Source organism: Mercurialis annua, linkage group LG6 (assembly GCF_937616625.2).
Source record: "Mercurialis annua linkage group LG6, ddMerAnnu1.2, whole genome shotgun sequence".
Lineage (NCBI taxonomy): Eukaryota > Viridiplantae > Streptophyta > Magnoliopsida > Malpighiales > Euphorbiaceae > Mercurialis > Mercurialis annua.
The window spans coordinates 4,436,893-4,460,131 of NC_065575.1; the positions used below are offsets into that span (position 1 = coordinate 4,436,893).

The 23,239-nt window shown below is 28.4% G+C and overlaps 3 protein-coding genes across 3 annotated transcripts; all 3 read right to left on the bottom strand.

Annotated features, from left to right (window-relative positions):
- Positions 1–4,706, bottom strand: LOC126686434 (importin subunit beta-1). The gene is made up of 3 exons (XM_050380478.2): positions 4,571–4,706; positions 1,118–3,542; positions 1–1,012 (listed from the first exon to the last, which is right to left on the bottom strand). Exons 2-3 carry the CDS (start codon positions 3,532–3,534, stop codon positions 814–816), a joined length of 2,616 nt encoding a protein of 871 aa, XP_050236435.1. The 5' UTR covers positions 3,535–3,542; positions 4,571–4,706; the 3' UTR covers positions 1–813.
- Positions 4,707–14,359: 9,653 nt separating this feature from the next.
- Positions 14,360–18,200, bottom strand: LOC126686289 (uncharacterized). The gene is made up of 6 exons (XM_050380330.2): positions 17,611–18,200; positions 16,376–16,478; positions 16,212–16,277; positions 15,447–15,602; positions 15,133–15,229; positions 14,360–14,628 (listed from the first exon to the last, which is right to left on the bottom strand). The coding sequence occupies exons 1-6, from the start codon at positions 18,113–18,115 to the stop codon at positions 14,500–14,502; spliced, it is 1,056 nt and encodes a 351-aa protein (XP_050236287.1). The 5' UTR covers positions 18,116–18,200; the 3' UTR covers positions 14,360–14,499.
- Positions 18,201–18,711: 511 nt separating this feature from the next.
- Positions 18,712–22,959, bottom strand: LOC126653881 (WD repeat-containing protein 55). Its single transcript, XM_050347873.2, has 15 exons — positions 22,776–22,959; positions 22,655–22,687; positions 22,492–22,556; positions 22,311–22,398; positions 22,139–22,211; positions 21,909–22,015; positions 21,458–21,500; positions 21,314–21,370; positions 20,883–20,959; positions 20,654–20,702; positions 20,505–20,551; positions 20,310–20,383; positions 19,987–20,042; positions 19,779–19,899; positions 18,712–19,075 (listed from the first exon to the last, which is right to left on the bottom strand). The coding sequence occupies exons 1-15, from the start codon at positions 22,868–22,870 to the stop codon at positions 19,014–19,016; spliced, it is 1,047 nt and encodes a 348-aa protein (XP_050203830.1). The 5' UTR covers positions 22,871–22,959; the 3' UTR covers positions 18,712–19,013.
- Between the last annotated feature and the right edge of the window lie 280 nt (positions 22,960–23,239).

Here is a 23,239-nt window from a genome sequence, read left to right on the forward strand (position 1 = left end):
GACGGAATGCACGACTCTCATTTCATCAGTAAATCAATTCTCCATCCAAAGATTACAATGTCAAAACAGTTTATGACACATTCTCTACAAGGATAGACCAAAATATTACACATTCTTCAGAAAAGAGAAACCTATATTCATGAGAAAAAAAAAACAACTGTATGATTGAATGAATGCAAGGTATATTACTGACTTAAGGACCTATAAAAAATAACAATTCAAAAATGTGATGCAGGACGCAATACCCTCGATTATGTGATGACCCCCAACCGCATATACTAAAGAAACACGGTTGGAATATGACAGACATCATGCTGAACTGATATGAAAAAAAGAAAAAAAAGGGGGGACAAAAAGACCTTCTGAAATTATGCACTTGTTTTATCTTCAAGTGTCACTTAGCTTCCACCAATCATTGCAATCATCAATTCCAACAATATAAATAAACTTCAGCCAAGACCGCGCCAAACCAACATAAATAAAACTTCGGCATGACCACGGAGACACAATCAATCCTGACTCGTATATTCAGCAAATTTAAATTACCTTTTTCCTTTCAACTTGTCTTCAATGGCTGCTTCTTTGGAGCTTTAAACAGAATTCTTTACCTCCCATATCTGCAATGTAATAACCGACCATTCCTGACCCCATGGTGCTGATGCAAGATAGAGTGACAACTTGAAGACTGATAACTTTGTTATCTGAAAATGGCAGATGACCTGACACAAATGCAACCCCGGACCCCGACTCGATACACCCAAATGCATGCAGGGACTTGTAAACAAAAAAGCATACCAAACCACCACAATAACTTCAAACAGAAATGGCACGACTGATGGCCAACTTGGCCCACTCAGCAGATTCCTTAATCATATGGTCTTCAGACGACAAACATTCATTTAAAAAGTCTTTGCTAGAAAGAGATTGCTGTATCAAAGAACAAGCATTACTTCCCAGTGTATCTGCTAAATCTCCAAGCACCCCAATGGCAGTTTTCATCACCACGTCATCCCTAAAAAAAGATCCAAAAAAATTAATGTCATGAACCATAGCATTCAAAATACTTAAACACATAAAATAAATAAATAAATAAATAATGAAATGTCGCAGAACATACATGTCCTTCTCCATGTACATGCTATCCAAGAACTGGAGAATGTGTGGTGCATAAGGAATCAAGAGCTGAGTTTTAGGAGAATTCTTAAACCCTTGAAGAATCCCTGAGTATGCCTCCAGAATTCCATTTCTAAGCGAATTTGTGTACTCCGTCATTTCATCATCAGCACCTGCGGTGTGGGCAGACAGCTCAGCAGCACTTTGGAGCATAGGCATGGCATACATCAAGTACTTCTCAAAATTTTCTCCAATTGCCAGTGCAATATCACCAAAGCACGAGAATATGGGTGGCTTCACAGACCGATGTAACTGATTGCTTGACAAATCTTTGAGAAGTTGTGTCATAATCCCATCGCAAAAAGGCAATATTTTATCCTCCAATGCCCTACAAATGTCACCTACCACACCAACTGTTACAGCACACACTTGATACTCTTCAAAATTTTGAAGACCCATTTCCAAATACTTATAGAACTCTGTCATATATTTTGCAAAGTCCGGCCCAGTAGCGTAGGCCAGGGCTCCAATTGAAAGCATAGCCTCCTCGTGCACAGTAGCACTTCTACAAGCAAACACCCTCAGAAAGAGACCCATGACCTGATCTGCATACTGCATGAACACATATTTTGTTGGTTCTGATGATCCTAGCTTCTGAATTATAACCTGTAAACATCCACAAAGAAGCCCTTGCAGTTCACTTTGCTTCTCTCTCTCATCAGACGAGAGCTTCTGGCCCTCGAGAGTGTTATGAAGCTCCATCATAATTACAGGGACTAATTGCAATACCATAGGTGCTGTTTCATCAGTCGAGCACCTGACAACTTCATTCAATGTCTCATACGCAGCAGTCCTTAAACGCGAATCCCCAGCATCTTCTCTATGAGTAACAGTGAGAAGTGCTTGAACAATTTCCTGAAAAAATGGAGTCAGGGGGGATGATGGGCCTGCCTCTTCATAGCCCTGGGCAAGAAAATAAAGGGCACCACAAGCCTTCTCTGCTACATTTGGAACATCTTTCATGCTCTGAAGCAGTACAGTGATAATTTGTTGGCAATTTGCCTGAGTGATTATGGGTGTATCCATAGTTGAACCGTGAAGAAATTCAAAGATTCTTCCAAGGGTCCATGCAGTAGTGTCCTTGACATGGTTATTTGGATCCTTTGTTAAGGCATTGAGCATGAAGTTCAAAGCAACATTAACAATAGGGGTTAACTTGTCAGGAGAAGGACCCTCCAAGATTGACCCAAAGGCATAAGTCGCTGCCTCTCTTTGCCGCCAATCTGGTTTGGTAATATTTTCTTCAATGAATGGCATGACAAGTGGGACGATATCATCTCCAACAGTTCGTGCAACCAAACCAAGACATGTACCCCCAGCCATTGCAATATTCCATGCTCCCTCATCTTGATCCTGGTCCTCCTCTTGCTTAAGGAGAGTCTCCAACAGCATTGGAACAAGAGCAGGGAGTGCCTGCTTGATAAAATAGAAACAAGGAATATCGGAGTCCCCAGTGAAATCACCCCCATATTCTTCCAAGATGTCTATCTCCTCATCACAAATTGAACTCCAAAACTCAATTGCTTGAAGAGCAACAGGCTCCTCATCTTCCCTCACAGCCTTTGCAGTAATTCCAAAAATATCTTGGATATAAGGAGCTAATTTATCATAGTAAGTAGATGAAATGGAGACCAAACACTCAAAAGCAGCCTGGCGTATCTTCACTTCTGGAGACAAAGTTGCCTCACATGCTATCCTCATAATATAATCACGCTCCATATCATTGCTAAAATTAGCTTGTGCAAAACTTAGTGCATTATATAATGCTCGGGTTGCAGCAAGCCTAACATCATTGTTTCCTTCAGATGCATTCATTCCCTGAACTACTGCTGTAAGTATCTTATTCACATGATCTTGATCTACAACATCAGGTGAGACTTCCTCACACAAATATCCAAGAGTCTCTAAGGTGGCTTGCTTGACATGAGCAGGTAGCTGGTGAATATTTGATAAAAGTGATCCTACCAGCTCAGGCCACTGCTTCTGAGGTAACTCAATGCCTGCAACCTTTGCAATGACTTGAGATGCAGTTGACCGAGCATCAGCTGCAGGAGAAGAAAGAGTCTTTAACAAGAACGCCTTAATTTGACCTTTCACATTGTTGTCCAATGACAACCATCTCTGGACAAGCTCAAGTTTTCTATGTTGTTCCTTGGCATCCAATGCATTTTTTAGTATAAGACCAGCTAATTTTCGACTATCTACAGGCTTCTCATCATTTGCAAGCTCACTAGAGAGTGATAGCAAAAAACTAGGGAGATTTTGCTCCTGGAACTGTTTTAAGCTTTCTTCAGCATGCTTCCGGACATTTCCATCTATTGATTGTGCATTCAAAAGCACCTGGGTAACTTCCATGGCCATTTGGTAACCTGAAAGTGACAAATGTTAAATTTGCATACGGTTTCTGAAATCTAATCAGAAACATAAGTGCAACTAGCATTCCATTGAAGCAATAAAAAATTTGAAAAAGGAAAAAAAATTGTCACTTCAAACCACTGGAAAAGGAAGCCCGTCAATTATAGAAAAGAAACGAAATATTTCACCATACTCTGCTCAAATTAATTTGGTAGTGTTATTACTTACTAGCACGATCAACTGAGACCAATAGAATAAAAGGAACCAAAAAAAACAAGATATCAGGTTTAACAAATTCAAAAACTTACTTTTCGATATGTCGATCAATTATCACAAAAGACGAGACAAACGCAAATTTTAAACCACTCAACCACAACACATTCTATTAAAAAAAACTCACAAAAAATTGTAAAAATTAGCTTAAACAACACATATATGCCTTTGAAAATTCAATTCTCTTCCAATTTGATTCTAGATTCTCAGTGAGTGCATTCTTAAGGTCTGGGTTTCAAGCCTAGTAGGGCCAGTGGTTTACAGCCAATTTAAACTCTGAAAATCTTATTGCTAAATACTAACTACTACCGTAATTAGATTCTACTTTAGTCCCAACAAAAAAAACATAATTGATGTATCAGATTCTGTCTAATTAAATTTACTTAATTTTGTGTTTACGACTTCGAAACAATCAGATAATTGATATAATTCTATTCTATTGAATTTTTAATGAAAAAAGAAACCGTTTAGTAAAATAAAATCATACGATAGTACCAGAATTCAATTAAACTGCCAAATCAATTTTAACCTATAAGCGATCCATTCAATTCATACACAAAAAAAAAAACACATCCAAATCTCTAAACCTAACAACAATTTTTAACCATACAAAAAGGAAAAAGCAGATCCAAATCTGGTTCAGTTACAGTAACTAAAAGCAATAAAACAATACAAAAAATACAAATAAAATCAGATCAAAATTTTAAATAATTTAGAAGATCAAGTAACTAAATAACCTTAATTGCTACCATAATTAAAAATTGCATACCTTAGATTGTAGTTTGTTGAGAACGAGCGAAACGGCGATTTAAAACCCTAGAAAACGGAAGGAAACGACAGCAGAGCTAGAGCGAGAGAGTGTGTATGTGAGAGAGGGGTAGAGAGAGAGAGAGAAAATAGAATAATAAGAAGACGCGGATTCCAAGCTGGACTTTAATTAAAATTACAAAATCATAATCCTTATTTTTATTATTATTATTTTGCTAAAATAAAAATAATGGTGAATTGTAGTAATTTATGATATTTATATATAGTTGTAGGTTATTAAAAAATAAAAATAAATTCAAGAATTAAACTTAATAAATTTCAAACAATTAAATTCTTTCACTTAGTATTTTTAAAAACAAAAATTTGTATTTTTCAATTGTGATTAAAGGACTTGGATAGTTAGATTAATCTCATTAAATATATTAATAATTAATTTTTTTATTTACCGAGTAATTAATAGGTATAACAAACTCCGCAAATTGATACATTGCATCTCATTCAAAAAGGAATGTTAAAATAAATCATACACGTGAAACTTAATATAGAAAAATAATAAACTTAAATTAAATTTTGGATGTATTCATTTTATATACAGACTGTCCAGTTTAGACACAGTTTATAATATATAACGTATAAATCCGTGCAATCTGTTTATGTTGTACCATATTATGTATGTGGTATTATCAAGCACTTTATCAATTGTACAAAATTGTAAATATTATTTAATTATTTATATAAAATACATAATTTATTTAATTTGAAAAACCCATAACATATGAAAATTTTAATGTCTTTTGTTTTATAATAAATATTCTTGAAATAATTAAATTCTTTCATTAAGTATTTTTATAAAGAAAAATTTGTATTTTTCAAATGTGATTAAGGACTTGGATAGTTTGATTTAATCTCATTAATTCTTTTAATGATTAATTTTTTTATTTAACGAGTAATTATTAGGTATAATAAATTCCGCAAATTAATACAGTGCATCTCACTTAAAAAGAAATGTCAAAAAAATCATAAACGTGAAACTTAATATAAAAAAATAATAAATGTAATTTTAAGTTTGAATGTGTTCATTTTATATACAGACTGGCCAGTTTAGATACAGTTTATAATATGTGACATATAAATTCGTACAATCTGTTTTCGTTACATATTGTGTTATATCATGTATATGGTATTATCAAACACTTTACCTATTGTACAAAATTGTAAATATTATTTAATTATTTATATAAAATACATAATTTATTTAATTTAAAAAACCCATAACATATGAAATTTTTAATGTCTTTTGTTTTTTAATAAATATTCTTGAAATAATTAAATTCTTTCATTAAGTATTTTTATAAAAAAAAATTATATTTTTCAAATAGGATTAAGGACTTGGATAGTTTGATTTAATCTCATTAATTTTTTAATGATTAATTTTTTTATTTAACGAGTAATTATTAGGTATAATAAACTCCGCAAATTAATACAGTGCATCTCACTTAAAAAGAAATGTCAAAAAAATCATAAACGTGAAACTTAATATAGAAAAATAATAATCTAATTTTAATTTTGAATGTATTCATTTTATATACAGACAGGCCAGTTTAGATACAGTTTATAATATGTGACATATAAATCCATACAATCTGTTTTAGTTACATATTGTGTTATATCATGTATATGGTATTATCAAACACTTTACCTATTGTACAAAATTGTAAACATTATTTAATTATTTATATAAAATATATAATTTATTTAATTTAAAAAATCCATAACATATGAAATTTTTAATGTCTTTTGTTTTTTAATAAATATTCTTGAAATAATTAAAGTCTTTCATTAAGTATTTTTATAAAAAAATATTATATTTTTCAAATGTGATTAAGGACTTGGATAGTTTGATTTTAATCTCATTATTTTTTTTAATGATTAATTTTTTTATTTAACGAGTAATTATTAGGTATAATAAACTCCGCAAATTAATACAGTGCATCTCACTTAAAAAACATGTCAAAAAAACCATAAACGTGAAACTTAATATAGAAAAATAATAATTTAATTTTAATTCTGAATGTATTCATTTTATATACAGACGGGCCAGTTTAGATACAGTTTATAATATGTGACTTATAAATCCGTACAATCTGTTTTGAGTTACATATTGTGTTATATCATGTATATGGTATTATCAAACTCTTTACCAATTGTATAAAATTATAAATATTATTTAATTATTTATATATAATACATAATTTATTTAATTTAAAAAACTCATAACATATGAAATTTTTAATGTCTTTTGTTTTTTTAATAAATATTCTTGAAATAATTAAAGTCTTTCATTAAGTATTTTTATAAAAGAAATTTATATTTTTCAAATGTGATTAAGGACTTGGATAGTTTGATTTAATCTCATTAATTTTTTTAATGATTAATTTTTTTATTTAACGAGTAATTATTAGGTATAATAAACTCCGCAAATTAATACAGTGCATCTCACTTAAAAAAATGTCAAAAAAACCATAAACGTGAAACTTAATATAGAAAAATAATAATTTAATTTTAATTCTGAATGTATTCATTTTATATACAGACGGGCCAGTTTAGATACAGTTTATAATATGTGACTTATAAATCCGTACAATCTGTTTTGAGTTACATATTGTGTTATATCATGTATATGGTATTATCAAACTCTTTACCAATTGTACAAAATTATAAATATTATTTAATTATTTATATATAATACATAATTTATTTAATTTAAAAAACTCATAACATATGAAATTTTTAATGTCTTTTGTTTTTTTAATAAATATTCTTGAAATAATTAAAGTCTTTCATTAAGTATTTTTATAAAAGAAATTTATATTTTTCAAATGTGATTAAGGACTTGGATAGTTTGATTTAATCTCATTAATTTTTTTAATGATTAATTTTTTTATTTAACGAGTAATTATTAGGTATAATAAACTCCGCAAATTAATACAGTGCATCTCACTTAAAAAAATGTCAAAAAAACCATAAACGTGAAACTTAATATAGAAAAATAATAATTTAATTTTAATTCTGAATGTATTCATTTTATATACAGACGGGCCAGTTTAGATACAGTTTATAATATGTGACATATAAATCCGTACAATCTGTTTTGAGTTACATAATGTGTTATATCATGTATATGGTATTATCAAACACTTTACCAATTATACAAAATTATAAATATTATTTAATTATTTATATATAATACATAATTTATTTAATTTAAAAAACTCATAACATATGAAATTTTTAATGTCTTTTATTTTTAAATAAATATTCTTGAAATAATTAAATTCTTTCATTAAGTATTTTTATAAAGAAAAATTTGTATTTTTTAAATGTGATTAAGGACTTGGATAGTTTGATTTAATCTCATTTTTTAATGATTAATTTTTTTATTTATCGAGTAATTATTAGGTATAATAAACTCCGCAAATTAATACAGTGCATCTCACTTAAAAAGGAATGTCAAAAAAAATCATAAAAGTAAAACTTAATATAGAAAAATAATAAATTTAATTTTAGTTTTGAATGTATTCATTTTACATACAGACTGGCCAGTTTAGATACAGTTTATAATATGTGACATATAAATCCGTACAATCTGTTTTGAGTTATATATTGTGTTATATCATGTATATCGTATTATCAAACACTTTATCAATTGTACAAAATTGTAAACATTATTTAATTATTTATATAAAATATATAAATTATTTAATTTAAAAACCCATAACATATGAAAATTTTAATGTCTTTTATTTTTTAATAAATATTCTTGAAATAATTAAATTCTTTCATTAAGTATTTTTATAAAGAAAAATTTGTATTTTTTAAATGTGATTAAGGACTTGGATAGTTTGATTTAATCTCATTTTTAATGATTTTTTTTTATTTAACGAGTAATTATTAGGTATTATAAACTCCGCAAATTAATACAGTGCATCTCACTTAATAAAGAATGTCAAAAAAAAAATCATAAACGTGAAACTTAATATAGAAAATAATAAATTTAATTTTAATTTTGAATGTATTCATTTTATATACAGACTGGCCAGTTTAGATACAGTTTATAGTATGTGACATATAAATCCGTATAATCTGTTTTAGTTACATATTGTATTATATCATGTATATGGTATTATCAAATACTTTACCAATTGTACAAAATTGTAAACATTATTTAATTATTTATATAAAATACATAATTTATTTAATTTAAAAAACCCATAACATATGAAATTTTTAATGTCTTTTGTTTTTTAATAAATATTCTTGAAATAATTAAATTCTTTCATTAAGTATTTTTATAAAGAAAAATTTGTATTTTTCAAATGTGATTAAGGACTTGGATAGTTTGATTTAATCCCATTAATTTTTTTAATGATTAATTTTTTTATTTAATGAGTAATTATTAGGTATAATAAACTCCGCAAATTAATACAGTGCATCTCACATAAAAAGGAATGTAAAAAAAAAATCATAAACGTGAAACTTAATATAGAAAAATAATAAATTAATTTAAATTTTGAATGTATTCATTTTATATACAGACTGGCCAATTTAGATACAGTTTATAATATGTGACATATAAATCCGTACAATCTGTTTTGAGTTACATATTGTGTTATATCATGTATATGGTATTATCAAACACTTTACCAATTGTACAAAATTGAAAATATTATTTAATTATTTATATAAAATACATAATTTATTTAATTTAAAAAAGACATAACAAATGAATTTTTAATGTCTTTTATTTTTAATTAGTTTCGCATTACGTGCTATGCACGTGGCTCGTAACATAACTCGTGAATGAACATATTAGTAAATTCAGTATAATTATATCAATTTTTTATTTATAATTAATATTAAATTAGTTAAGAATTTTTGTAAAAGTAAATATTATATATTCGGTTATTAAATTTTTTTCCATACTTAATTTATTTTGATTTTGATTTTATAATAACCATAATTAAATAAGTAACTTAATTTTATTAATAATATCTTTAAAAATAATAAAATAGAAATTTAAATAATAATATATTGACTAAATACAGTTTTTTAATTTTGTAGTTCAATCAAACTAAAATATAGGTATTCCTAATAATTTGGAGACAATTTAATTATTTTTTACATACTAAAAACTAAATTGGAGATAATTTAGCTACTTATTCTAATTAGAACTTTAACTACAATAGTGATTAATTAAATAATTAATTAGTTAATGACTATAAAATTTTTATTTAGTAGTAAACTGAAAAGGATTATTCAGTAGATTTGCCTGTCCCCCCCTCCATCCGTGCTTTTATATATAGTATAGATATATTTTCGAAACAATTAAATTCTTTCATTGAGTATTTTTATAAAAAAAAATTATATTTTTCAATTGTGATTAAGGATTTGATTAGTTTTATTTAGTCTCATGAATATTTTTAATAATTATTTCTTTTTATTTAACGAGTAAATCATAATGTATAATAAACTCCGGAAATTTATACAGTGTATCTCATTTAAAAAGGAATGTCAAAATAAATCATAAACGTGAAACTTAATACAGAAAAATAATAAATTTAAATTTAATCGTCGACGTATTCATTTCATACACAAACTGGTCAGTTTAGACAGTTTACAACATATGATGCATAAATCTGTGCAATCCGTTTTATCTACATATTGTACCATATCATGTATATGGTACTAATATTACTCGAACATTTTATCAAAAGTGACAAATTGTTACAGAAATAAATAAAATATGTTTTATTATGTTCACGTAAATATATTAAATATATTAAGTTTATGTTGTCCGTATTTCATACATTTAATAAATAAAATATATCGTATTGCTATTATTTATATGGATCATATATATTCAATCAAGTGGATTAAACAGATCATCGAATTGACATGCTTAATTTATTTAATTTTTGTATCATGTTTATATTGATACAACTCGCAAATGATCTGAATACAGATTAATTTTAATCTTTATAATTTAGTGGATTGACATATTAGGCCGTCTTCATTTCGCATGCAAAATGTTTTAAGCAGCACTCTATTTTACATTCTATTTTAATGTACTTCGATTTTCACTCCATAAATGGTGTAATTTTATTGTTGGAGATGAAAAATAGTGTAATCCTATTTTACTTTTAACTTTTTATTATAAATATTATTATTAAAATTTGTTAATTTTTATTTCAATACACTTCAAATAATTAATGTTCAATTTGTTTGGAAGTTTTAATATATAACATTAAACAAAATAGATTTGTATAATCTATTCAACAATTTAAAGTACACACAACATATGCATTTTAATGTATTCTATTATTTAATAAATATATTTATTTTATATTTTTAAAATATAATGTTTTTAATAATTTAAAAATATATGAACTTATGTAGATTATATGTTATTAAAATTAATAATATAATTTATTATAAATAAATATATAAATGTATTTTATAAATATTAAATAAATTATGAAAAAGGGTCATCCATATTTATATGGTTTAGAGGCAAGATCAAGCGCGTTCTTAACGTTCAGAAAGGTTCAATTGTGCTCTCAACGTTTAGAATTTTGAACAAGCAGGTCTATCAGTTTGACACCATTTTTGACTCTGTTACTTCAGTCCTACGTCGATATTTTTTTATTGTTGCCATTGATGACATGGCTTTCCCTTAGCTAAAAAAATGTCAAAATCAAATGAATTCTTAACGTTCGAAAAAATTAAGATAATGCCACCAATATTTTAAATTTTGAACAAGCAGGCCTCCAAATTTAACACCAACTCCATTACTTCAATCCTCCGTGGCTATTCTTTTGTTATTGTCATTATTGACATGACTTTTAATTGATGTCATGATTTTTATAAGAGTCATCTTCTTCTAGTCTAAGTCTTAAGTCCCAAATTTTCTACCAAATTCCTAAATCCCAAACTCCTCAAATTCTAAAAAGTAAATTGAGTTGTAATTCAACATATGCTCTTATCGTCGTCTCCTTCAGCAAGCATACGCAAAAAAATAACAATGTCGAATACACCTATAAAGGTCTCATCATGTGGAATAAATGCTCTGTAAATCGTATTAAACCGAGGTATCTTGGACCTAAAGAAACCATGGACGAAGGTTCTATAGCCGCCAAAGTTACAAGATAAGGTATTTCTCTTAGTTAAATTTAGTTATACAATGCTTTGTTATGCAAAAATAGCTAAATAGGATTGAAATAACGGAATTAGAGACGGTGTCAAATTAGAGGGCATGTTTGTTCAAAATTTTAAACGCTGGGGACACAACTGAATCTTCCGAGACGTTGGAGACTCACTTGATCTTAGCCTCAAACCATAAGAACATGGATGACCCTTTTTTCCTAATGTAAAAACCATGTCAGTTGAGGCACAGTTAAATCTGTTCGAACGTTGAGCGCTCATTTGATTATGATCCCAAATCATAAGAGTACGGATGACCCTTTTCCATAATTTATTAGTATAATGTACAAAACTTAAATAACATCTGAAAAAGTATATTGAGAATATTGGTTTAAAATAATCCACCGTCCATGTTTTAGGGCCTCTGATCAGTAAAGTCTATAAGTTTCATTTTTGATCGTAAAACCCCCTAAACTTCGATTTAAAAATCATGAACATCCTTTTAGCCAAAAGAAATGATCAAAATACCCCTAATTAGCATGTAATTAAAAAAAGGAAAAAAAACCTAAACCAATTCAACCCAACACAATAAAACTTAAAACCACCTAACAAAATCTAAACCATCTAACAAAACTTAAAATCAACACCTACCCACCGGCTGCCACACACCCACCAAAAAACCACCTCCATTATTTCTGATATTCGCCACCATCCCCCATTCGATCACCTAGTGTCATCTTAGGTGAGAAGACGAACCACCTGAGAAGACAAGCCAGCGTGCGAGTGGATGGGCAATGGCTGGGGCGACGGTGGGTGGGTGAGGTGCGGTGGAGCGCGGCAATTGGATTGAGTGGGTAAATGGGTAGCGGTTAGATAATCGAGTGTAACTTTAGATTTGGTTTGGTTGGATTAGATTTTTTATTTTTTAATTAAGGATGTTTTAGTCATTTTTTGACAAAAAGAACATTCGTGATTTTGAAATCGAAATTCAAGAGATTTTATGGTCAAAAATGAAACTTAGGAACTTTAGTGAACGGAGGTCCTAAAGTTAGGGACAATGGATAATTTTAAACCGAGAATATTTGTTTAATATAGAAAAGGTCTAATTACTTAAAAACCACTCACCTTATAACTTTTTTTCATTTATACCATGACCTAGGAAAATTTTCAATTGTACCCTATTTTTGATTTTTATGTTTCGTTTGTACCCCAAAAATATTTTTTTTGATAATTTAATTAATTTAAAGATGAAAATATTGAAAACAAGATATATAAATGATTAACATTAACGTTTTATTAGAATATAAGTTAAAAATAAAGGACTAATTTAAACTTTTTTTTAAAAAAAAATAGGTCAATTCAACTCATTATGGTAGAGATGAAAAATAGAGTACAATTGAAATTTTTTTTAGATCATGATATAAATGAAAAAATATTATAAGGTGGGTGGTTTTAAGTAATTCGGCCTATTTTCTATAAAGTAAACTGTGGAAGAAAAAACAATTTTGATGTAAAACTTAATACTATTTGGGCGAAAACTCTTGAAGCTGCCACTGGCGTATCCTTTTTGACACTGCTACGATCACTGATTCTAATCATATAATTACATAATTGTTGGATTAGTTTAATAGAAGATGGAGAGTGTTAATCAACGGTTGGAATTGCAGATCAGACAATAATTGACCATTTGGTGCATAACAACTCAGTTTAGTGGAAGAGTAGGTCCCATATAAAATGGAAGTATTATAAGAAAAGTATTTAGATATTTAGATCCGACGGTGGATAAAATCTTTAAAATATATGATGGTCCAATCAGGAATCATGTTTAACTTTTGTACGGTGGTTCTGCTGCACAGTGAGTTAGGTACATACAGTTGGTTAAGAATTTAGCAGTCATTGCAGTAGCATTTGTATTTTATTGTTTTTCAAATAATACCACCAAGCAGCAATAATAACATCAATTTCTTTTTAAGGCCCCAGACTTTAGTAATATAAAATTTAATCTATAATTTAATTTTTTTTATAATCTTACAATTATAATTTAATTATTATAAAAATATAATTATAATTTAAAATTGAATAGAAGTGTGTGAAAAGATAATGGAATTATATTTAAAATTTCAAGTAAATGGTTTTATACTGTTATTTTTAAAAATACATAATAAAGATAATATTTACTGAAATAATCTAAATAAACAAACAACTAACTTGTTTTAATACATCATTTCTTACAAATTTTAATCTTATTCTAGTGCACCTTCAACTATAGTGTACACTATTTAATTGAACAAGTAAAACAATCTTAAATACAAATGATACAGGTTAATTATAAATGTAATATTGAGAATAATCTGTCAATATAATTTTATAGATAAAAATAATTTAAAATTATGGAATATAAAGAAAATAAGATTTTAACTTAGTAAATTGTATTAATTTTATTTAAATATACAAAACGTAATATTAGTTAAATTTATACTAATTCAAACTAATTATAAATTTAAATTTTGATTATATTTAAATTATATATTTTATTTATAAATGTATAGTGATTTATTTATATTTATTTTCGCATAATTTAGATAGATCCAAAAGAAAAAAGCACGTCATGAATGAATTTAATTTAATTTTACATCCCTTCTACAATTGTTTCTGGCTAATTATATGCATTATAGTTACTACAATTTAATGTAATAAACTATAATCTCCCTAAAAAAATATTAATCACATTTAAAGTTCATCATGGAAGTGGTCATCATCACCATACAAATCAACATTGTCATACACAGTGGTGTAGAATGTATGTTCATGATCCAGCATCTCCTCAAGGCTTAAATAACCATCTCCATTATCATCAGCCTGAATCAAAAAAATAAATTCAGTTTTGTTCAATTTATTTTAAAATAAAATAAATTTTAGAAGATAGTTTTTTTTTTTAATTTTAAATCAAACTCAATTTCAAGAGTGAATAAGTAAAGTTTAATTAATAACTCAAATCAAATTAAAATTTAGAGAACTTCGAAAAAAAGTTAGAAAATATTAGGGATAATTGCAAAAACAAATGCAAAATTTAGTATGTTTTGTAATTTTAAAGTGACTTTTTAATTTTATAACAATTTAAACACGGACTATCAAATTTTTACACAAACATTAAATAATCTTTTGATAAAACATCAAAAAGTGGATAGCGGAAGGGTAAATATTATGTTGTCAACATCAACTGTTTTTCTTTTATTAAAAAGATTACCCAGAATTATGAATTATATAAAAAAATATTTAAGTTGTCAAATTTAAAAGTTCACATTAAAATTATAAAACACGTTAAAATTTCATTTATTATTTGTAGAAACTGAATATTCATACCTGTTGGATCAAATAGCTAGCATAATATCTAGCATATGATAATTCTCCAGGCTTGAGGTAACTAAGCATGGGTAATAATTCCTTCACATCTAAAAATCTGAACCAAGAAAAAAATTGAGTTTATGATCAAAATAATTTTCAAGAGTATTTTTTTAATAAATTTTGTCTTTGTTCATTGGTATAAAGAGCCAATTAACATTATAACATATTATAAATTATGTGTGAAAAATTATTTAATTAAACTATGTTGTCAACATTATTTTAAGATATTCATTAAAAAAAACATTATTTTAAGATGTGTAATAATATCTTACTCATCCTTATTGGTATCAAGAGCTTCAAACTTTTCTTCAGGAGTTGAAAGATTATTTTTAATGGCTTCAAATTCTCCATAAATCTTGTAAACACTGTAAACATGGGTCGAGAATTCTGCAAAATTGATCTGCTTATCTCCATCATCGTCTAGCAACCTGAGTTTTATTTTATTAGAGAAAACTATTTTCAATTTGATATTGTATGCTAAACTATAGGTAGTTATTTTCTTTTAATTGTAAAAATAAATTTGGCAAAATAAATAAATACATCCATTGACATTGATAAATATATCATCAATAGAAAAAATTATGTCAGTTTAGTCGAGTAATTTTCAATTTCATGTCAATTCTATCCAAACAACAAACTAAAAAGATATATGATATAGTTGATAGCTATAAAATACATTTTAATATGAAAATTAATCATATTTGGAAAAAAAAAATTACAAATTTTAACATAATAAGATAAAAAACTTGCATGAAAAATTATATCGTTAATGTTTTGATAAAGTTGGATAGATTATTTAAAAAAAATTATGAGTTTTTTTATAATTATGAAATGGTTAGTCAACGAATAATATGGATTAAAATATATTGTATTTTATCAAGTAGATAATTTATCCTTCTTATTACTTACTTAGAAATACCCGACACAAATTATAAAATATTGCACAATATTATTTTTGGCCGCGGAGGGGGGCGACGGCCCAACTCCGCGCCCGCTCTCTCCGTCCCTATGTATTACTACAAGGAACTAATGAATACCTGATTTTTTCTTTCAATATCCACTTCTGAATTTCTTCATTGCTGCTATCTTCAGGATGTAAAAAGCTGTAATTTAAAACAATACTAATCAGAATTTTCAAGAAAAATAAGTCTAAAATGCACAATCTATGAGAAAAATAAAAATAATAATAATATAGACTTACTCATTAAATTCATCAGTGTCAAGAAAATCATCTTGATCAACATCTGCATTTTTGAATTGTATCATCCACCATCCAGCCTCACCATGTGCCACTGAATTTTTCTCTACATATTTTTCAAATTCATTTTTTTAGCTTCTATCCAATAAGGGAAAACCGCAAAAATATAATAAATAGAGAAACAGGCTACAATTTATAGTCTGATTTGCATCCTTTCAAGAAAGATTATACATTTCAGATAATATAATGTTCTTAGAAAAAAAAACTAATTTATATGTTGCGGTTTTAATTAATTTTCTTGACTAATTATTCTCGATTTTAATTATTTGTTGTAGCTGTATCACAACCGCTCAGAATCGATTTAAAGATTATTTACCTAGCTACAATCGGTGCATGAGGCATGTGCAATTGTAGTTTGTTTTTAGGCAAAATTAATTTATCTACCCGTAATTATAGCCGATCTATTAATTTTATTATAATTTTTACTTATGTTATCATATTTTCGTCCTTTATCAAATATATTTGAGATATATAATAGTGTGCCACATCACCAAGCAGATTTTGAATATATTTGGCCTTGTTAAAATAATGATTATATACATGATAAAATTTTAAAATTATGATGTATTTATCATAAAGTATGGATATATAAATAGTTTGCCTTACTTACTTTTATCTAGAATGTAAAGAACAACCAATTTTGGGTGTCACATTTTCAGGGTCATATAAAATTCATTTTACTTTAATTTAATCAGAAAACTTTAATTTAGTTTAATTTAGAAGACAAATCTCAAAATTATAAATAATGAAAAGTTTTTTAGTGATTTTAGGACAAATTGGGCAAGTGTCGACTAGATCATGTTACATCATACTTCATCTTAAATTTTTTATGAATTTTAAATTTTTACATTCTCTAAACTTTTATTTACATAATTCTGCAAAAACAATTGTTGCTATATTTTTTTTTGCCGGAATTGTTGCTATATGATGCGACAAGATTTGGTAGACACATAGATGCAATTTGACTTAAAATCACTAAAACACTTTTTGTTGGTTGTAATTTTGAAGTTCAATAACTAAACTAAAACAAATTAAAATATCGTGACCAAAATAAAATAGCACAAAAATTTAATGACCTCAAAAAGTTCACACCCATAATTTTCAAAGTTTAAAAGAACAAGAAAAGAAAAGGATAGCAAAATCATACTAAAAACTAACTTGAAACAATTAAAAATTACCTATGTGCTCCTTGGAAAATTGAGGAAAATATTCAGAAAAACTAATATTTCCGTCATCATCTTTATCATGCAATTCCATTTCTTTTTCTGTTCTATAAATCAAGCGTTCAACAGCTTGTTCCTTGTTCCAATTCTGTAGCTCCTCAAAATTTACCTTTCCATCCTTTGGTGCATTGTCTATAAATGGGAATAAAAACATCAATCTTCGGGTCATATTTAATGCCCCGTCATCACTTACATATTCATGGGCATCTCCGGCAGCCTCAACGACAACGTTCGTATCAATCCTATGGCCAGGATCACCTTGTTCGGACAATCCTTTTGCCTCGGCCACTCTATGAATTGTTACGACTAAAGGATCAAATGTCGGAATCGGAAAAGGGTTTCCAAGACGACGGTTTAAACCAACAAGGTTAGGTTTGTTGTCGTGTTTGTTGATCCGAGAAGTGATCATGAGAATGACGAAGGCGGTGGCTAAAGCCGGATAAACCACCGCCTTTCCCATTTTAGAAGCACCGAAAGGAGGAAAGGAAATATTTTGTTAAGGAGAAAGGATGAATAGATAATAGAATTGTACAAAAATGACAAAAATTGTCATCCTTTTTTAGGGCACAATAGGAGGTGAAAAAATTCTGTTGTTAACCGTTGGCAATGGGAGGCAAATAATTTAATAGCTTATTTAACTTATTGGTAGATATTGCAAACAACTATAGTCTAGTTATTTTTGTGTAGTTTGGGTTCATTAATATTGAGTGATTCTTATCTATACTACATGTAAAGTATTGGATGATAACATATTATTATATTTTTTTAAAAAAATTAATAAATTATTAATTAAGAGGTTAAATTATAAATTTATTTAAAATAAACATCTATTACTAATTTGAAATAATAATTTATAGAAAGTACAATTACTTTATTAATAAGAGGATTTCTTACCTAAATAATGTAATAGTAGTTTATTTGTCAGATGATTATTGCTTAACCAAATTAATGTTATAAGAAAACTTCTAGCTCATTCTCAATAAATATATGATCATTACTTAATAACCAGATTATAATCTATCATTCAATTAAAAAGGAATTAAAGGAATTTACCAATGAGTGTAAATCTGAATGACACCCTTGAGCATGAAAATTCACATTTAAACAAAGAATAACACTTAAGTCTGCGACTAGATCGCTACAGAAATATCATTTAAAAGAGATGCATTTTTCGGTTGTATATTCATATCAAAATAACTAAAGTAAATAAAATAAAATATGTATCTTATGTGATCAAAATTGCCTTCTTTGCCTCCTCTTCTAGCCAAACTATGTTTTCAGGTCACACATGACGCGGATATCCACACTGACAAGCGGTAATAGCAACATAACCAAGAAAATGCTTACCACTGTCTCCTCTACAAGTCGGCAAAAAAGCTGTTCGTTTTGCTACTAGTTGGTGCGTTTTTTCTCTTGTTGCCTGCAAACATAAAAAAAATCGAATCATATGCAGCAGAAACCTAAATGATTTCAGCAGCAGAAACCTAAATGACATTTCAACATATACTCATGACAGAGACAGATGTCATACATCACGAAGAAATCAAAATGGAGGAAGTCGAGAAAGAATGGGGAAAAAAAATAAAACTAGACAAAAGTCACCTCAACATATTCAAGTGTCCTTAATATGTATAATTCAAAATAAGTTCTTTCCCGATGAAAAGACACGACATATATCGTTTCTTAGTTTGGGACATGATATTTACTGGATAGTGAAATACTAGGTAAGCAATGTTTCTATATTTCAGAGTATTATGGAACTATCTCAATAGAAGGATTTGATCTTTCTGACAGTTGCAGATGAAATTTTTTTGAACAAAAATGTATTAAATTTTGTAATTGATATTTGAAGAATGAAACAAATCTATCTCCATCATTATGCAATATAAGCTTAAAGATTCACAAATTAAATTTATGAACCTATCCAATCAAATTTTAAAAAATCTAACACAGTTTTCTCTCTCTTCTCACAATTTGCTCTCTTCTCATTTTTCTAATATTCGATTGGAAACGTCCATGAATTTTTCATGAACCAGATCTGGGTAAGAATTTCCCGTGTTTCAAATAAGAAATTAAAAAACAGAAGAAAAAGAAAAAAGCCAGAGAGAGAAAATATTCTATACCACTTTTGGATTTGGGAGGATTAGAATCAACATCCATCTCATCACTATCATTGTCACTTGCAACATCTTGATCCTTTTGAGCATCTTCAGAAGGTTGCAACAAATCATCTAAATCCCAAAGCTGAATGATAAAAGAAAATATAAAGCTCGAGTTAGGAAAATTTTGAGGGAAAAAAAACTTAAGAAAATGTTTGTGGCTTGATTGTACCTTCAACATATGGTCATGTGATATACTGCCAAGAAACTTCCTGTCGTGCGAAAACGCTAGAAGAACAAACCCAAACAAGCTTGTTATAATAGGTAAAACACATGTTCAGTTGAAGAAAGAAATTTTGAAGAATATTAATACAAAAAGGGTTTACTTAAAGATTACTAAATAAATAGATCTCTATCTAGCATTGGCTGGTGTACTGCCAGAAGTACGACGTAAAAATCAAAAAATATATGGACAAAAACCCCCTGAACATTAGTTATGTGATAGGCAAATATAGCTGATGTAAAGTTGCAACGAAGAAAATACGTAGAAAATACCTAGGCGCTCAATGGGATACTCTGAATGCTCAGCAATTGGTTGGATGATTCTGTTTGGTAATATGCCAACCAGACTGCCATGTATTTAGAAAATACAAAAGCAATAAGAAACAAAAAAAAAATCAGAGAAGGAAAAAATAAGATGAAGTGTGATCCGATGGAATGAAAAATTGCTCACATTCAGTACATTCTCACCTGATGAGTCCATTCTCAGATCCAGTAATGACTCTGTCTTCGTCAAGCTAAAATGAAAAAGGTATATGTGTTTATTTCCATATATAAAAAATAAATTGATAAAACACCAAAAAAAAAAGCTAAAGAAAAGTGAAAATTAACTAACTAACCTTCAAAAGAGCATCAACAGAGTTTGGAGAGAGAGCAACAAAACGATCACTGGATATCAAAAAAAATTCATTCAGCATATCTCAAGAAGCACGAAACAAACATGCAATGCACACACAAATGATGTACTGAGAGACGAGATTTCCACTTGACATTATCATTTTCATGAAACGAAAATATTGTCATGACTATTTTGTGTTTCTACTATTCATTCTTGTGGAATAAGAATACCTGCAGTCCTTGAAAAATCCCCATGAATATAGTAACAGCGTCCCACTTTCTGATCCACATATCACCTTCCGACCATTCTGGCAACCACAATTTACAGGTTATAGTACAAGAAGTATTACGATAATCAATTGATATCTTTGTTTTAACCACAATTTACATGTTACAATACATGAAGTATCACAACAATGAATATCTTTGCCTGTCTAATTGGTTAACAATGACTTTCATCAGTTAAAATATTTACGTGCTAATGCCTAAAATACATTTATGTTACTTGCACATCATTCCCCATAAACAATAGTATTTCACTCTTTTGAAGAGAGTAAACGTCTTAACCATTAAGTAATCTATTTTTATTTTTTCTTCCCCGCATGTGCAACTTATATACAAAACTGCAAAATTTTCCAAACATGTTACCAGAGAAAGAATACCTTCATAATAACGACAGACAATAACTCTTCTTCAGAAAATTCAGACCGTGTTTGGACCTGCCAAAAACATAGAATAAATTGATCACACTGTGAATCTCAGAAATGATGCACCTGACGTATTATTTGAGCATAAGAACATTTTACCTTGTTACTTCGTAGGTTGCATACTGAAAGAGTCCCATCTCCACTAACAGAACGTAAAAACAAGAACAAAACCTTCTCAATTTTTCACCTCAAAAGGCAACATGGAGAATAATATAATAGAAACTTGCAAATCTCAATTATATACTCATGGTAAGATATTCAGATGCACACATGTATCATTAAGCTTTTCAGAGGAATCAGAAAGGCGTAACATGAAAAATTGAAAATGATAGTAGGGTTGTTGTTTATCTAACAAGCACATGCAATATAACATGAGGCTTTCAAAACCTGATAAAAATCCATTAATAACATACAAAAGAAATATCTCAGGATTATGAAATGCTCTTGTAATGATAACACGTTGGTCTCAGACTCTCAACATCTTAAGGACTAAGACGCATTCAAAAAGAAAAATTAGCATTAAGACTTCAGAAGGGAGATAAGATGGTACCTTGTTCCTAGGAGTTTCATGGAATCAGAAGCAAAAGTCATATCGGAAACATAGTCTTCATGGGCATTAAAGGTATTGCTACACGAACGTTGCCTGGTATCCCACACCTAAATACAATGACAGAAACAGCAGTTGCAAGGAATTGAGGATACATTAACTTAAAAAGAAAGGCTGAACTTAAAAATAATATAAAAAAGGTGACATAGGTAACAAAATCCAAGTATAGCAACCTTAATACATCCTTGATCATCCCCGGTTGCAATTGTTGACTCTGTGAGATTGATCAAGCTAAAAATAGAATCCCTGCACAAGAATAGTTTGTCATCAAAACAGATATATTATTTTTTTATAAATTGAGTGAAACTGTAAGCAAGCTTAACGAAACAAGAAACAAAGACATACTCATGAGCATTTTCAACACGACCAATAACGGAACCAGTTTCAACATCCGTAGCTAGAATTGAGCGATCACTTGACGCAGACAACAACGCTAAACAATAATACAATCCACACAAAAGTTAACACATTAAATAAACAGCATAAACCCAAGATCAATAAACAAAAAAAAACACATTACTATTACCTTGGCCGCCATTGATAAAACGAACAGCTCTACAAGAATCACTATGTGCTTGAATATCCAACACCCTTCATTAAACATAATTCAATCACGCATAATTCAATTATATAAACAAAAGGGTAACTAATAAACTACCGTAACAAAGCTAAAAAAATAGTAAACTCACCTTTGAGATGAGGAATCAGCATTAAAACGGTAGCTGCAAGTGGGAAGAAGTCAAAATTGAGAGGGCAAATTGGAATTAAAGTAAAATTAGTGACCAAGATAAAGAATTTGAGAGACTTAACAGGTGAATATGGCCGGTAATGAGAGCAGCAGCTACTAAATTATCATTGGGATGAAAATCCATACCAAATGGGACTTTTCCCAAATCAATTTCCATTTTTTTTCGCCCTTCTTCTGCAACTGCAAGCTTCAGTTCAATCAAAATTAAAGAAATTGGGTTTTATTTTAATTAATTACTATTAACTATGCATAAGCCCTAAAACCCTAATTCTACATACAGGGTATATCTAATTCTTCCCGCTTTTGGTTTGTGGTTGCTTTGTAAATTATTGTAATTAATTATTTTAATCAAAAATAGGATTGTTTACAAAATATCTAGCTTTTTAAAGTAACTATTAATAATTGGACATGTCACTATATATTTTATTCAAATAATTTTAGTATTAATTTAGTTAATATGTATTAATGAAATATTGCAAATTAATAGTTGAAATTACAAAATATTAGATAGTAGATTTTATTAAAT